The 17,124-nt window shown below is 38.8% G+C and overlaps 1 protein-coding gene across 10 annotated transcripts in view; it reads left to right on the top strand.

Annotated features, from left to right (window-relative positions):
• The window catches only part of ptprk (protein tyrosine phosphatase receptor type K), a 105,894-nt gene that overhangs the window by 6,257 nt on the left and 82,513 nt on the right, over positions 1-17,124 (top strand). For all 10 annotated transcript variants that reach the window (XM_085432196.1, XM_085432195.1, XM_085432193.1 and 7 more), the window contains exon 2: positions 667-690. In XM_085432196.1, the coding sequence (XP_085288322.1) occupies positions 667-690 (24 nt within the window). The remainder of the gene's footprint in view (positions 1-666; positions 691-17,124) is intronic.

Below are 17,124 nucleotides of genomic sequence, written 5' to 3'. Positions count from 1 at the left end.
TCAAGGGATCTTATATCTGTTTTCACACTTATATGCTTTTCATACAAGTTTCACACAAGACAGATACAAACTTTATAAGATTTATATATATCTTTTCCATATGGGATGACTTGTGTGTGCATGTGCATAAAGGAGTGAGAGATTGGTGCAAGTGGTAGCAGGTGAAGACAGTCTTGACTTTTGGAGTTCATGGGGATTAGTTGAATAAGAGGGTGAAGGCAGAGGTTGGGTGTGTTTTGGATAAAGTTTAAAGTTTGTGTGAACTTGTGTTAGTTCAGACTTGTTCTTTCCTTTGCATTTTTTAAACAGATTGCATTCAACTGTGTTATTAAGGTTACAAATCATTGTTGGAGTGTAGCTGCTTATATATGATTCCTGAAAGCATTGATTTTGTTGCTGCTGCTGTTGAACAGGGTGGATGCAAAGCTGAAGAAAGTCATGGGGCAATATTGGATTACTTCATTCTTGCTTTTCTTGAATATATATATTTTGTTTAGTTAGATAAAAGCAGAAGTTTATCCAGAATAGACCAGAAAAACGCGTAAAGTGAGAAAATTGCTGTCAGAACAACATGTAATGAAAATCTCTTTTGTGTTTGTGAACCCGTGCATGCTTTCCAACCTAATTCTGTGCTGTTATTCTCTGCTTTGCTTCTATTGGATCCAGCTCACATGGGGCGCGCTGAGAAGGGTGAGTTACGAGTCGCCAGCCGAGCTTCATCTTTCATGGTTTTAATGTTGTCGTAACTCCCCCATAGCTCCACCTTAACGCAGGGTTCCCTTTTCATTGTGTAGACATTAGTTGTAGTGATGTTGCTTTGTTTTGTCATCCATTGTCATCCCATCTTTTAGCTACATTACTAATCATCCCATTTACTAATCATGGGCTAAGTGCTTGTCAATTATTTTAGCGTATTTAATCAAACTCACCTTGACATGGCAGTAGAGCTTTCTTTGGGTTTTTATTTTCCTGACCTTGATAAGCCAGCATTAAAGTACTGTAGTAGTATTTGGACCTTCCTCAGTATGAACATGTTTGAAGAACTCTGAACCATTTGATTCAATGTCAGATAGTTTCAATGTTTCATGAACCTTCAGCTCATGTCTAGTGTTATTTTGCTTGTTAAAAAATTTCTACAGTGACAATCCTGAATCGATTAAATATTTGAAGCACTCTTGTACTGGTATGCTGTCACCCGTCTTTGTGACTCTGCCAACCTGGTTGTCAGTTAATCTATGTGCCATTTGTCTCTGTGTCTCTCTTCCTGTGCTTGTCTGTCTGTGTAGCTAGACAGCTGTCGGGAGGTTTGAAGTTTCCAGGTGCTATTTGTTTAGTTGAGCCTGCTTTTTAATAAAAGAGCTCTGAGTAACTTTGTTCCTTCAGTAGCTAAACACACCCTTCTCTTCTCTTCTCTTCTCTTCTCTTCTCTTCTCTTCTCTTCTCTTCTCTTCTCTTCTCTTCTCTTCTCTTCTCTTCTCTTCTCTTCTCTTCTCTTCTCTTCTCTTCTTAATAAGGGAGTTGTCCTTTGGTTGTGAAGGTTACAAGTTTGTAAGATATGCTACACACTCTTCACACTGCAGATAGATAGATAGATCATTTTGTAGAGTGCCACTTTAATCAATCCCTGAAAACTAACGTAGGAATGCTATGTTCCAATGCAGACGTTATTCAGTATAAAAATAATAGAGACCAATCGGATGCCCAGTGGGGTAGAAATACTGTCAAATCATATTAAGGAGTACAAGTTTTTTTAAATGGTTTTGGCAGATTCTACATCTACTCTGGCAGAATTTTGTAGATTTCACTGAACTTAGGCCCCAAGTGAAGAATATTTGTTATAACGGATTAGTAAACTGCTGGTTTATTGGAGGTGAGGTAATGGTTGTGTTGTCATAATAGTGTTAGCATTTAACATTTACGATATACTGTTTAATACTTGAATGTTGCTGAAATGGGAGCTTTACTGACCTCTCCTCTCAGGTGTCAGATGCTTTGCCAAGTTTTGATGTGCTGCTGTTCAGGTGTGCCTGTATGTTGCTGTGTGAGGTGAAGATAACATTGTTGGTATCGATACTTTTGCAAACAAGTGTCTAATCAATCGTAATTTTAGTATCAGACCCTTTTCAGGTTCCTCACTCGATTGTGCAAACATTATATAAATACAATTTTTGGCACAAATAACAGAGAGTCTTGATTGTGAGACATGATGCTTTGTATTTGTTTTCACTTTTCAGGAATGTATTTATCCTCTAGCAACAAAACTGATTACATTAGAAATTAAATGCTCTTTTCTAATGTAATCTTTATTGTTGCTCACTTTAAACTTCCTGGCAACATGAAGGCAAAGTCTGTAGGCCTTAGGCTCAGATCATAGTTGTGCTCTGTTATTATATTGTATTATATATTATATTATATTGTTAATGGTAGTAATAATTCAAAGTCAGAGTCCTTTGTAATGAAATGCATATAGTAACATATTCAAGCTTGTCATGGTTTGGTTTTTTGCTTTTCAGCGTCACTCCTGTATGAAGCACCTTTTCCCATTTCCCAAGAAGACTCATTTAAATTTTGGAGGTGGTTTTTGGCAAGGCAAGGGTCTTTAAAGAAAGGATTGTTCATTAACTAACTCTTAATTATAAGTATATAGGTGGCACTGAAGTACAGTTATAAGGTTACAAACTGATTATGGCATGTTTCACTTTGGGGTGGAAACTTTACAGCAAATCTCCACTGTTCCTCTTGTCACAGTGACCAGTTCCCGCCTTTCATGTTCAGTAAATGTTTAATGATCCAGTCAACCCACTGAGTCTGGGATTTCCCGATGACTCTCGGTTAAAGTGTAACCCATGGTCTTAATCTGGCACATTTTAAGTTCTCAACCTCTCTTACTTCTTAGTGTTAGTTTATACAACAGTTAGTTATCTTCCCTAAAAAATGTAAAGTAGTTTTGTTATCTTTTATGCTTTATAAGAAAAACTTAAGCTATGTAAACAAAGTATATTTAATGAGACAGACTTTGCTTAAGGCTGCAGTTAACCTGTACTTTGAGTAGATGTGACAGCCCAACTTTGTGTGTGTTATGCATGATTATGCCAACCTTCAGGTGGATGGGATAGCCAAAGGGCCCCTGTGTGTATGTGCCTGTGTAGCTCTGGGGCCTGGCAGAAGTGGTTTCTATTATTCCAGTTATGAAGACATCTGTCATGAATGCACACACAGGAACACACAAATGCACACAAAAGTAGTCATAAGCCGTCAATGTGCAATATTCCATGAAAGGCTTATTGCTTATCTGTGTGTATTATCTCTAGGTAAAATCCTACGGGATACTCTGCTACAATCATTTTAACAATATGTCCTAAAATTATAGAGACATGTTTTCACTGTCCTCAAATTCATTTCCAATAATTCTCCTCCCTTCTGTAAGCTGATTTCAAATCAGAAGTTGGAGAAGGCTTTTGAGATATTTAAACCTTCCCTTACATGTTTGTGTGTGAATCAATGGCTTACAGATAGACGACCAGTCCATTAAGATTATCATCTCCATCCCTGACCATGTATCTTCACATCCCCACACTGCCGCTCCTCTGTGTGAACAGAGATTTCAATCTTCCGGGAGATATTCCCGAGCTATCTTTTCCCTCCAAATAGTGGTACACAATGTTTTTTTTCCCCTGTCAAATCTGTCTGTCTGCCACTCTAATCTGATGTTTAGTCTGTCTGTCTGCCTGCCAGCCTGTGTGTGTCTCTCCTTACTGCAGATGACTGTAGACACATGGTCAGCGTGACAGTGACTGCGTATACACATCATACAGTCAATCATGCTAACAGACAGACTGTGTGTGGGAGTCTGAAGAGAGACATTTAAATGTTGAACATCTGTCTGTCTGTCAGTTTTCTAGCTGGGTCGTGTTAGCCTTGTTTTTCAAAATATCGCCTGTGATAAAGTGATATGCTAATATTTACTCTTTACATATTTTACATACACCCGTTATCATTACTCTTTAAAGGAAATTATTCTAAAACTACTGTATAAAACTTCATTTGTATAAGGAAAATCAAACTCTGCAATTAAGTGGGCGATAAGTAGGTGTCTCCCAACCCTTTAATGTCTGCAGTCATAATGCTTTCGCTATCTTGTTTAGAAAGATATTCTGCAGAAATCTGAGCCCAAGGGCAGACAAATTAAGTTAAATAGAAATGATGAAACATTTAATTACCGGTAAGCAATGAATAAATATCAAATGAAATGACAGAAAAATTGATTACGTTGTGGTTGTTTAAGCTTTTTAACAAGCTAAAATGACCAATTTTTACCATCTTAAAAGTGAGGGTTTGCTGATTTCTTTGCTTTGTAAATTGAATGTCTTTGGATTTTGCGAATGTTAGTTGCACTGCAAAGATGTTGCCTAGTGATGGACATGTTTTTCCTAGCTTCTGACATGTAATACAGTAAATCTGTGGCTTTCATACCTTTTCACAACCCTGCTCTTCCATCAGACATGTCACATTTTGAAAGGACTTTTCATGAAGAGGGTGTATAAATATAGCAAGCGAAACCAATGTACTCATGGGTGCAGACTGGGTATCACTTGATGGATATCAGAATCAAAAAACCAATCAATACATTCCCATCTCTAAAGATTTGAATTTCGGAACCTTTGTATTGTAATATACTTTTATAGTTGCCAGATTGCTCATGTTTCTGCCACTTGTTGCTGTGGCAGTGAGCATTGTCAGCACTGACTCTAGTAAAGTGTAACCACACTTTCGAATGTTTAATTCTCTCCACCATTGACACTAATAGCAGTGCATCTGTGTATCTTCTGCACTGTTCTTCAGCATATCAAAGAGAAAGCTGACCCTGCCTAATGCAGCTTCTATTGCGAAGAGCAGAACTGAAATGTTGGAGCTTTTCTGTACTTTGGTCTTTCACAATTTAGCACCGGGTTCTGTTACAGTACCCATAAAATCAACCATAATGAAGGCACACTAAACTGTGCTCTTCACAAAAATCTTCTATGAGCAATTACAATTTAAATGCATACTTTTCAGGGATTAGAATCTGTAAACATAGCACTGTATTAGTGTCGTATATCAAAATTAAGCTATGCAGCAACTCCAACAGCTATAACTGAGAGGAGCCAGGGCTGCCTGCTGAGTTTCAACCTCCTAAAGGCCAACCTTTTGAGATTTATATGTATGCATTCATGAAACTAAACAATAGTTTTTCCACGGTTTCCATATATTGCAGGCTTAAAACATCCATTGAGACCGTTACTCCCCCAGGCATTTGTTAGTGTTTGAGCACAAGTGAGCAGCGCCGATTCATCTGTGGCAACCTCTGATCATGAGTTCTGCTGATTCGATTACAGAACTTTACCTCTCAGAACAAATAATGTGGCCTTTCGCTGGAAGAGATAAAAAAGAAAAGGTAGTGCAGTGAAATTCCCAACGGACAGCTTCAGAGCAACACAAAATGAAGAGCTCCAAAATAGGACATGCAAGGTTTTCATTGGGAAGATGCCCTGAAATTCTTATTTAAGCTGATGTTCCCTCACATACACATATACGCACTCCGCTGCGATGCGGATACTATGCAGACTCCACCGTGTCTGGTGAAGTCAGAACAAACTCAGTCAGTTTAGTCAAACAAGCTCTCTCGCCTGTTCTCACGGAGCATTTCCAAGTAAGCCTCTATCCGTAAACTCTATCCTAAAGCTTCATTTACCTCCCTACCCCCTTTGGAATTTATGGCCCACTAACCTAAACAGAGTAACACAACGTTTATCAAACCCTACCCCCTCTCTGCCCCCCCGCCCCCCCCGACACACATACACACACACTTTCTTTCCCTACCCCTGACTTCTAATCTAATGCCCCCTTCTTTACCCCCCTCTCTCCCATCTCTCCTCCTCCCTACTTTTCCAGTTCCCATGTTTCCCCCATAACAAGAGAAAGGGTGGGATTTCCAAATCCAGACCAAATGGTGTTGTATTACATGGGATAAAGTGTGTGGATTCTATTTAAGATGGAAATTTCAGTTGTTATGTAGTTATCCTTACTTAAACACTTGAACAATACTGGACTGATTGGAAAATAAAGGTAAAATGATATTTTTGGAGTCAGTTTAAAGCGAATTAAGTGATTTTCGCATCAAAAATGCTGTTTCAACATTTCACTTCACTTGTCAACCTTGTCTTAAAAACTCCACACATTGTTAAAATCACTTACACCTGTCAAGAAATAGTTAAAAAAGGCCCGTGTTTTGCATATTCATCTTTATATTGATTTTCCCGAACATTAAAGGCACAAGCATGTTTCATTTCTCACCATATAAAGCAGCAAAAACAAAGAAAAAATCCCCAGTCTAGGCTAAATGGGAGCTCAGTTGTCTGATAGACAGCTAAGTTAAGATCATTTGTGCAATGAAAAAAGAATGAAATGGCAAATGCATTTTCTCTCCTCTCTCCTGTTCTACATAACATATACAGACTTGTAAATGTTTTCTTTTCAGCTTTTAGCTAAAAACCCCAAACAGCAACTTTGCACACTTTGTCAGTTTATATTGCCGATGTATAAGATGTATCTATGGTTTTATCTGATGGCTCAAAAGTTGAAGTACAGATTCTTCTTTACAGTGTTATGCTGCCACGAAACATTCTCAAGGTCTCTCTCTCGCTCTCCTTCTTTTTCTGTGTCTCACTATCTCTCTCACCCACTTTCTGGAATGCTTTTGTTAGTGTTTTCTCTCCTCTCTGTTTTCAGTTCAGCCAGATTTACTCTGACTCAAGCTCACACACACACACACACACACACACACACACACACACACACACACACACACACACACACACACGCACACACACACACACACACACACACACACACACTCTAAATATAAGTCCTTGTAGAAGAAACTGTCCGTTTGTATTAAGTGGCTAGGTTAACTGTCACTATGTCTGTGTTGGGCCAAAGGTAAATAAAGTGTGTGTGTTGTGTGTATAAAACTTGTGAGTGTGTGTGTGTGTGTGTGTGTGTGTGTGTGTGTGTGTGTGTGTGTGTGTGTGTGTGTGTGTGTGTGTGTGAGTTAAGCGAGCTGTCTTGTTGGAGTAACGGTTAGCAGATACAGAGCTACCTCCCCATGACATAAACTGTCTCTTACACTCAACCTCAGGGACACACACACACATGCGCACATGCACACAATTGTATGTTAACACACAGCATTGCTTTGTCTTGTAGGGTTAGTTCCTCACTACAAAGTGAAGCTAAGTGCAGGTTTGATACAGAACTACAGCTGTCTGTGCACGATCATTTGTGTATGCTGATGTTTTGCGGTTTACATGGATTTGTTGAATAAAAAAACTCATGACTTTCTTTACGTTGTGTGCTCGGGATTCATCAGTTGGATACAGTACTTGACACCCTCGTTTATTTTTAACATGTTTTCCCTGAGATTCCATGTAGTCTTTGTGGATTTGTTTTCTTCTTGTTCAACTTCATTCAAGTTCATGCAAGGGACAAAGTCAACCAAATTAATCATTTTTGTGGAGCTGATTGAGTTTGTGCATATTTGATTGTTGGCCAAAAAAACACTCGTGTTGCTACTTTCTTTTTGCATACTTCTCTACAAAGTGTGACATACAAACTCTTGCTCAAAATGCAGTGATTATACATTTGCAGTCATTTTTAAGCAGTTTCATTGGCTAGGAGGCTGATCTGAAACAAACAGACATTCTTTATGGAGAATCTGTGTAACTGGCTGAAATCTAATCAGCTGAAGCAGAAGAGGGTCAGTCCTTCTTTGTGGTTGTCAGAGAAAAAAAAACATTTTAAAAGAGTATTTTGGGGAGAGTTCTTTCAAACTGGATTTTTTCAGGTTTAAGATGTGACTGTGCAGGAACTGTGGCAGGTTTGCCTTTGAACAAAGAGCTTAACCTCACTGATTGTGGCACTGCTGCAGGGGTCAAGAGTAAAAAGCATACTTAAAGTGGGACAACTCCTCCGTGTGCTGCTGTGTGAATGTAGTCTTACTACAGAACTACATGTCTGCTAAATGCAGCTGTTCCCTGGACAAATAAAGGTTAAAGTCAAGAAATGAGCTCACTCTGCCTCTGTGCCTCTTCTTCTAATGTTTGCTCTCTATCACACACCGTCACACAGTTACATGCACACACACACACGCTCCAAAGCCTCACATACCTCTGGACGCAGCGAGAGAGCGAGTCAGCCACATGTGGTTTCGGTTAGCCGCACTTTCCCCTCACGCTGGCCCCAAACTAACCGCTTCTACTTTACCATGGTCAAGTACATGTGTATATCTCCCATTTAGTCTATACGGCTGTATGAATGCTTGTAAATCTGCCTGTCTGTACATGTCTCTATGTTCAGTGTGTGTATGTGTATATGTCCTAGCCTGAGGCAGAGTCGAGTAAAGCAGTGAATCAAGGTTAGTGGTCCAGAGAGAGCAAGAGAAACTAAAAGAGGGGAGAGCGACTTTAATCGTAGCAGCAGAAATGTGAGAGGGAATGAAACAGAAGGAGCATGACTGCAGGTCATAGTAAATACACTTCTGGCTGCGTATGTAAACTTAACATGATTATTTAATCCTAAACAGTGTCGTTGAGCTGTTGACGTTAAAGCTTATCGATGTGTGGACTTAATAAAGCGGGTCATGGCACGGATTTCACTTTATGTAGGCTTATAACGAAATAATCTGCTCTTAAAGGATCTGTCTTTTATTGCTAATATCAGACTGGAACCTGCTTTACAGTATTTGTCCAGTGGGACGTTGTTTTCACACATAACAGATCCAATTTAATTCTCTTGTTCTCCACCACAAAGAAATGCTTAAATGTCAGACCAATTTTCATTACAAAAGTCGCTATTTTATGAATTTATGAATACTTGAGATTTTCTTGAGGGTTTCTAGGTTATACGTGCATTTGTAATATCAGTGGACGATTTTACGTTCTTTGCATGAATATGTTCATGACTTAACTCACGGATATAGATAGGCTGAATATTTAGTATATTAAATTGCCATCTTATGTGATACTGTACAGTTGTTGGAGAGCTGTAGTTGTATCAGCAGCTCTTATATAATCAGTAAAGTCTACATGTCTTTTTGTTCTTTGTTGTGTTCTTGCACTTCAAAGATGCCGGATTCCATTTAAGCTCAACTGAAGTTCAAATAGACAAAGCACAGTCATCTTTTGCTTTTTAAAAAAGTTACTGACTGTAAGTTACTAAATTGTTGCAGATTGTAAGAGATTTTTTTTAGATCTTTTGATGCCTTCTGTTTTTAGTGTTTGAACACAAAAGCACACGTGAAGTGCAGTATGAATCGCAATACGATTGCTTGATTTAACACAAAGATATAGAACGTTTATTGAATTCGATTTAGTATGGACTGCATATCTGCAATAGTTTAATTAAAATGTTACATTATATATCTTAAACCCATAAACCTTAGTGAGTCAGGCATAGACTCATGTTGTGCGGCAACACGCACACACACAACTTGTAATTTGAGTTTAAATCCCAGAGGCATATTTTAGGTAATTATGTTATACTCATTTAAAAAATGTGTATAAAATCAAATATTTCTAATTTGATCCATCGAGATTTTAATGCTTCATAATCATGGCTATACGCTCATATCTATATATGAAGAGGTTAAGCATATCCTTCACAAAATATTTGGCCTGTTTTTCATATTTGTGGGATGATTTTACACCAGAGATGGGTATTCAGCATGTAAAGTGTACCGCACAGTACTCATCTTCTCCATGCATTCCCGAGATTATGACTCACATTAATCATATTGCCCGTTTTTCTCAGAGTAAAATCTGAAAAACAGTCTGATGTTGCCTGCAACCAACGCACCACAGAACAGTGCAGAAACTCCACCTACATGTGAGAACAAATTAGAAGCTCTTTCTAAATGACACTGTGAACAAAGAGTGGGCTCAACAGTAGGCTATGTTTTGTCTTTCGTTAACTGTGGCTGTTATGACAAGTGCTCTCCTCCGAGAACTGTAAATCATTTTTCTTGGCTGCTGTGATACCAGATTGTATTAATTCAGTGAAACGATGCAGCTTAACATATCTTGAAAATATAATACCATTTTCCTTTATTTTAGAAAGCTCTCATTATTTGGAGCCCTGAAAATCTGCTGGCTTGTATTGTTAGACATCGTCCACGAGTGTAAGAGATAAAATGAAAGAATGAAATGAATTCATTAAAAGATCTAACCGTGAACTGTGGTACTTCATTTTGAGTTTTCATGCACTGAATTGGATCGCCTTAAAATCACGAGACCTGTAAATACAAATTGAATACCATGATGAGGTCCCTCCTGAATGTCACCACTATAAACCATGGCTGCATTGCTGCCGGTCTGTTTTTTCCATGGCTGTTAACGTTTGCAAAGTTCCAATTTGTTACCATTTTACAGTTTGCTGGGAAATAACAGATGCTTAAGGACCGGTATACCTTGCAGATATACAGAGATCTGTTTTTCAATTTGGCAAAAAGAGAAAAGAAAAGAGCAGATTGGTGTGACAGATTATAATGATGATAAAAGCTGTTTAGATACACGTTACAGGCCCCGACCTGTGACACAGACTTGGGTTATAATCCTTCATGAAATGGAAAAGAAAGAAATGGGAGTACATGATACAGAAGCGAGTGGCCGGAGAAAAGTGTGTGGGAGAAGGAGCAAAAGCTGTTTGAAGTATGATAAGCAACTACACACGAGCGGAGTAGACCAGAGCAGACTGACACAACAAACACTTGCAGCTGCACTCTTTCATACCTCCTCCGTATCTGCTGATAACAGGAGAGAGAGACCAGCGAAGAGAGAGAAAGTTATGCTGGTTTGATAAGATGCAATTCTGTATGTAGGATTTTCTTTGTCCGGGCTTGTTCTGCAATGCAACTTCTGTCTGCGACCTGTTTGGGTTCAATACTCACTGCATCTTTGGAAAAGGGAACAGAATGCACTGACCTGCTTTCTCATTTACTGCAGGAGTTAGGCTTCTCTTTGACCAGCACAAAGTGGACAACTACAAGTTGTTAACCCATTTTCTCACAGATGGAGGCAGAGCTTTGAGAGTTGGCCTTTGTTCCTCTTTCATGTGTGTCTTTGTCTATCTGTGTGTATTTACTTTTCTAACTGGTTGGATTACTGTGCAATACTGTGATTGGTAGGTTTCTGCTCTGAAATCAGCCTGTTTATCTTTCAGGAGGCCTGGTTTTGGCTGTAGCTGTTTCGATTTAACCAGGCCGATAGAGAGGAAGGCAGACTAGATAAAGTAGTCTAAGACTGTGTTTAAACGTGGATTTAGATGTCTGGATTTAGGATTTAGTGGAACAAGTGGGAAGTGCTAAATGTAAATGACGCACATAGAGATGCACGATAATGTATCCTAAAAAGAAAATATGTCTTTAAAGCAGGACATGGTGGCCTTGTCCTGTTTTGTTCTGCACCCTTTTACAAATGTCAACAGCTGAAACAGCCTGTAAATGGAATATTCAGTATTACTTGCAATGCATTTATAAATAAATCTAGAGCTTGACTGATGACCAACTTCTGGTTAGTCAGCTTGAAGCACAAATATACACAGGTAAAAACAGCCTCTGTCACACCTGCATACCTGGGATCCGTTAGTCCAATTCACAGATTAAAATCAAGTGCAAAAATGATGTTTTATAACTGCTACAGAGAGATCTGGGGAACTGCACATTGTGTGTGTTTAAAGTCCTCTAAGTAAAGACTAGATTATTTGCATCTATTTAAGCAACTGGACATCCATTACTTGTAAAAATATCTATGTAAAAAATTCTGTTCCAAGGTTTGTTGGTCGATATTTATGATGCATGATTTACAGGTTATATTATTAATGTTTTGATCAAGCGTCAGATTAGATTTTTTAGCAGTGACCCATTATCTGTTTTAATCTTCTCTCTAAATGGGTCATATTTTCTCAAAGTCAACAAGTAATTTGTCATTTATGTAAACAAGTAACAATTAACTTTATGTAAGCACTTGTCTGAGTGGAGAAACCCATTTTAATTTAATAAAGTTCACCTGGTAAGCAAATACAGTGTGACTCAGACAGTGCAACACCTACCAAATGTCAGTTTTTCTATTAAAAGTCATCTTACTGAAGTAAGTGTACATACAGCTACAGTGCATTTGTAGAATTGCCCAGCATTCGAGTTTATACCAATAAAAATAATTGTTTTGACTCATATATTGTGCAGTTGTTCAAAGATTTAATACATTATTCAATTATACCTGAAACGGCTAGAAATTAAGGAGAAAACATACAGTGTAACTTCAACCTGAATTTAAATTGACATCTTTTCCTTTTAAGCCAGAAAAAAAAAGGCCTCTCCCTTAAGTGCTTTTATATTTTTGGTCTGTCCTGTCACGTTTCCAGCAGTATCAAAAACAACTTGCAGAGACACCGACAGCCTTTAGATGTGTAATCAGTCAATATGAAAAAGAAATTAATATATCCTCCTACTCATTTTTGTTGCATCTCATGACTTTCTCCTCGTCCTGTCTGCCATCTTTTTCCCTCTATGTTCTGTTGCTCATTACGCTGATCAGTCAACTTTCACTGACACACACTAGTCACACCTCATTACTGACTGTACACACACACACACACACACACACACACACACACAGTTTTCAGTCAGTGAACTTGCATCACTGCTTAATGTGGTGAGGATGAATTCAGCACTCACTGCTATTACTGTGTGTAAGGGGTGAACAATTGCCTGAAACATGATTTCAATGTTGTTTAGCTAATGGGACTGTAAAGTATTAGTCACTTTTAAGAGAGTAAAGAGAGATCAAGGACAAAAAGTACTCTGCCCATCATTTTAAAATGAGTGTTTTCATTTCATGCAACTCCTGGTTAATTACATTTCACTGGATTTATCTGAAGATGTTAAAAACTATTTTTTAAAAAAATCCTAAAAATTAAATTAAATTAAAAAAATCTTGACCAACTACAATGTTGAAATACTTCTTAGACTTCAGTCACCCAGGCCTAGAGATCCTGGCAGTCAATCACTAAGGAAACACATGCACTTCCTTAGTGGTTGCTAGCAGCCATCATGTGAAATTGTTTGCAATGGGGTATACAGTTCTGAACCAAAAACCTCCATTGCCTCCATAGATGCTAATTGGTCACTGATGTTGCCCAGAGTTTGCACTGGAATATGTCAACTTGTATGAAAACACTCACACAATCCTTGCCAAGTGATAGTGATACTTGAAAAAGTGCAAAGCAAATCAAAAATGGTTGCCTACAAAGTAAATAGTTGCTACAACCAACATGATTTATCCTCCATGCTCATTTCTTCAATGCAAATTATGGGTGACTGTGCCACTCTTCTGCTGATCAAAGCAGCTTCAAGGAGGTTTTTGGTGCAGCACCCTCTATGTGACTGATATAACTTGATGACAGCCAGCAACCTTTGTGACTGTGGCTGTACATATTAAAGCATCAAAGTAAGAATACTGCATGCTTTGACACACACAGGGATTTTGTTCTGTTTTTTTTTTTTCATTCATTCGCCCTTAATATTGTAAATAAACTTTTAAGTACAAGTTTTAGTGTTTCAACAACTTGATTCTGGATTTGAATTCATATTTCCTTCACTGCTAGTATTTGCTACAATGCATTCTGATGAATTTTCATGCATCTGTAGGGACCTCATTGGAAAATAGGAGGCTATAATAAAAAAAAAATGCATAAAACCATTGAATTTCATGCATGAGTAAGTCTCTGTTGGAATTTTTGTTTGTGTTTTTTCTGTGACTAATGACTGGTGAGTCTTGGTGAGTAACACACTGTGTACGTTGATGCCTGCTGGCAGATATAGTAGCTCTGGCTATAAAGCGTGTGTGCGCTCGTGTGTGTTTATGGCTCTGGTTTATGACAGGTAGTTAATTACACTCATGTTTTTGTCCATTGGTATATGTTTCCACACACACACACACACACACACGCACGCACACACACACACACAAACATGCACACGGACCACAGGCCTGACAGGCAGGTCTTAATTAGTTGCCAAGGCCGCCGATGATGCGTTCTGACAGTCACTGTGCTGATGACAGAATCTCCTGCCTCGGAGCAGAGAGGCATGCTGGGATTGACACAGGGTCCACTCAGTCATCACGCAGTGTGTTTGTGTTTTAAGTGTGTGTGCAAAAGTTCAGATTGAAGAAAATGAGGCAGTTTGTCAGTTAGTTCCTTGTTAGTCAGTCAGTGAATTTGTCAGGGAGAAAAGGATTAACTGAGATGCGAATAACACGCTTACACATACTGGTGCTTGCGCACACACACACACACACACACACACACACACACACACACACACACACACACACACACACACACACACACACACGCTTTTTGTGTGATAAACAACGTGAAAGTAGGAAATTGCCTGGTGATTTCCAATCTGTAGGTGTGAAGATGGAATGACTTCAATCATCACTTTATTCATCTCTCGTCGTCCCCTCGATCTGTAACCCTCTCGTCCTCATCCTTCTCTTTTTCGTTCATCTGTCCTGGGAGGCAGCAGGAGAGCAAACAGAGTGAATCTTGTGAAATGTGTCGACAGCATGCCACAACAGATCTGCCGAGAAACGGTCAGCTGTACAAGAAAGTGATTTATGGTGATTTACACAGGCCCAAAATCACTCTATAAACTTGGAATTTAAAGCCAATAAGAAGAAGTGACAAAGTGAACAAATTTTCCAGCCCTGCTTTAGTGCTACAATTACTGCAATTCATTATGCATTCAGTGATTTCAATTGGCCTAAATGACAGGTGAGAGACAAACAGAAGAGGAGAGACAATTGGTGCACTCTGACCACCCTCATCTGCTTATGTGTTTGTGTGCATGTTTGTCTGTGTGTGTGTCAGAGGGTATTTGGTTTGCTGGTAGTGAACTCAGAGATGAATCTTAATGGCCATCATTTAACCTTACACCCTAACACAAAGAAAGAGAGGAGTAAACACACACACAAAGAGCTGGTTCACTGGATGAGGAATGGAGTGGAGACTGAAGCGCTCAGGATATTAAGTGAAGTGTATTTGTGTGTGTGTGAAAGAGAAAGAGAGTGAGGGAGAGTCTGTGTTTGTGAGTTTTTGTGGCTGTGTGGAGAGGCAAAGGTTGATCGGGGTCAATAGACGTAATTTGTCTCTGAGAGGTTTGTGGGATCAACTCTTACAGTTTTTTACAGACGCTAGGACACATTTCTCAATACTTAGGTCACTTTTGCAAAACTCTTCACACAATTCTCCGAACTGACCGTCAGCTTGGCAAAGCAGTTCATTTCACATTCAAAATGCACTACAACCACTAAAACACTTTATTCAGGTCTCAAATAAACTCATTCTTCCAGAACACTAGCAAAGGTTGACAGCCGACAAACACACTTTGTCACCCACAAAACAAAGACCTAAAAAACACTAACAACATGTAGCATTACACAGTGTTTTCTTGTGTAAAACAAGGACACATCTCTGTTTATAATTTCAATATATGTTACTGGAATGAATCAGACATCATGCAGAATTCGTTAATATTTGTTTATGTATTTTTATTATTTTTGCACTAAGTAATCCCAAAATACAAGAATTTGTATACACACCATCCACTGATACACATACAATAGTAATGCTATTCTACTCGGTCTTCTCTATTTGGCCACAGGTTCTCATCCACATCACATCTTATGTCATCTAGGGCAATACACCTAGGAAAGAATCTTCTGGCATGCCAGAATTGAAGGAGTTGAAAAATTGAAGGAGTAACACCTGTGTAGATGTTCATCTACAATGAGGATCAGCTGTGGCTGGTTAAACTGCATTTTTAGATTTAAAATATGTTTCAATAAAATATTGCTGTTGGATTTTGCTGTCTTTTTAAGTTTTTCATTGTGTTATTGTTTTGGCCATAAGTTTAACAGTTTTGAAAACAGTATGTAAGCACATGCAAAATGTCCTGTACGTACAAAGATTTTTGGCAGTTGTTGTGTCTGAGTGAGAAGATAATTCATGAAATTTGAGAGATGTAGTCATTGAATGCATTTTGTGCCAAAACAATGATAACTGGTCCTCAGTTTAGCCCACATAGACTTCTGTTGTGCTCACTGTGTGAGGAGTTTTGCAAACGTGACCTAAGTATTGAGAAATGTGTCCTAGCGTCTGTAAAAAACTGTAACAAAAATGGTTCTGTGTAGACCCGACCAGCAGCAGAACTAACTCTACGTGGTACCAGTTTTAAGGTTTCAGCTTTACTTTCTTTAATCAGCAACAATTGGGACCAAATGAGGACAATTAATGTTTAAACTTAGAGGTGGACCAACACCAATTCTTTTTTTCCCTTCAAAATGAAACCAGATTACAAAAAAACACCAAACACACATCTTCACTGTTGTGTGAGTTAAAACTTAAATGTTGCATTTCTGGCCTCATCCCAGCCATCGACGTTAGAGCAGGTGTGTCGCATCTGCAGCCAGAGACAGAGCAGCTGCTTTGATGCACAGGTTGATAACAACAAATTGTCTAAGTGAACTTTTGAAGTAAATGTGTCACAAGCACAGTTTGGACAAAGACCAACAAATCACAGTAATGTAGCTATATTTGACGGAAAGTCTTACTTTAGTTTCCTCTGCCAAAACACATTCTGCTCATATGTGACTTTAAAAGTGAGAATTATGTATTATTTCCATGCATGCAGGAGAGTGACCGAACTGTGGTTACATGATGCTAGTGGGTGGAATCTGTCATCTGTGTGTGTGTCCATCTGGTATGACCCCCTGTTCAACTCCTCCAGCACTAATGCGCATATGGACCATAGACACACACAGACACACACACATCGGCACGTACACACCCTTAAGAAGGAACAGCTGAAAGAAACTGCCCACCCTTCTGCCCATCCTCCCTCCTTCTTGATTCCTCCCCTCCTTCCCGCAGAGCCTCAGGACTCATCCAGGTGTCCACTTTTCTTCTCTGGCTCCTTTTTCTTGTCTCTTTTCTGTTTTAATTTCTCCATCCATATTTGAAAGTCAC

Source organism: Copadichromis virginalis, linkage group LG15 (genome assembly GCF_057382275.1).
Source record: "Copadichromis virginalis isolate Kocher_CV1m ecotype Utaka linkage group LG15, C_Virginalis_male_GT1.1, whole genome shotgun sequence".
Classification (NCBI taxonomy): domain Eukaryota; kingdom Metazoa; phylum Chordata; class Actinopteri; order Cichliformes; family Cichlidae; genus Copadichromis; species Copadichromis virginalis.
Note: the sequence above shows the minus strand (reverse complement) of the source record. Positions and strands in the feature narration are given on the sequence as shown.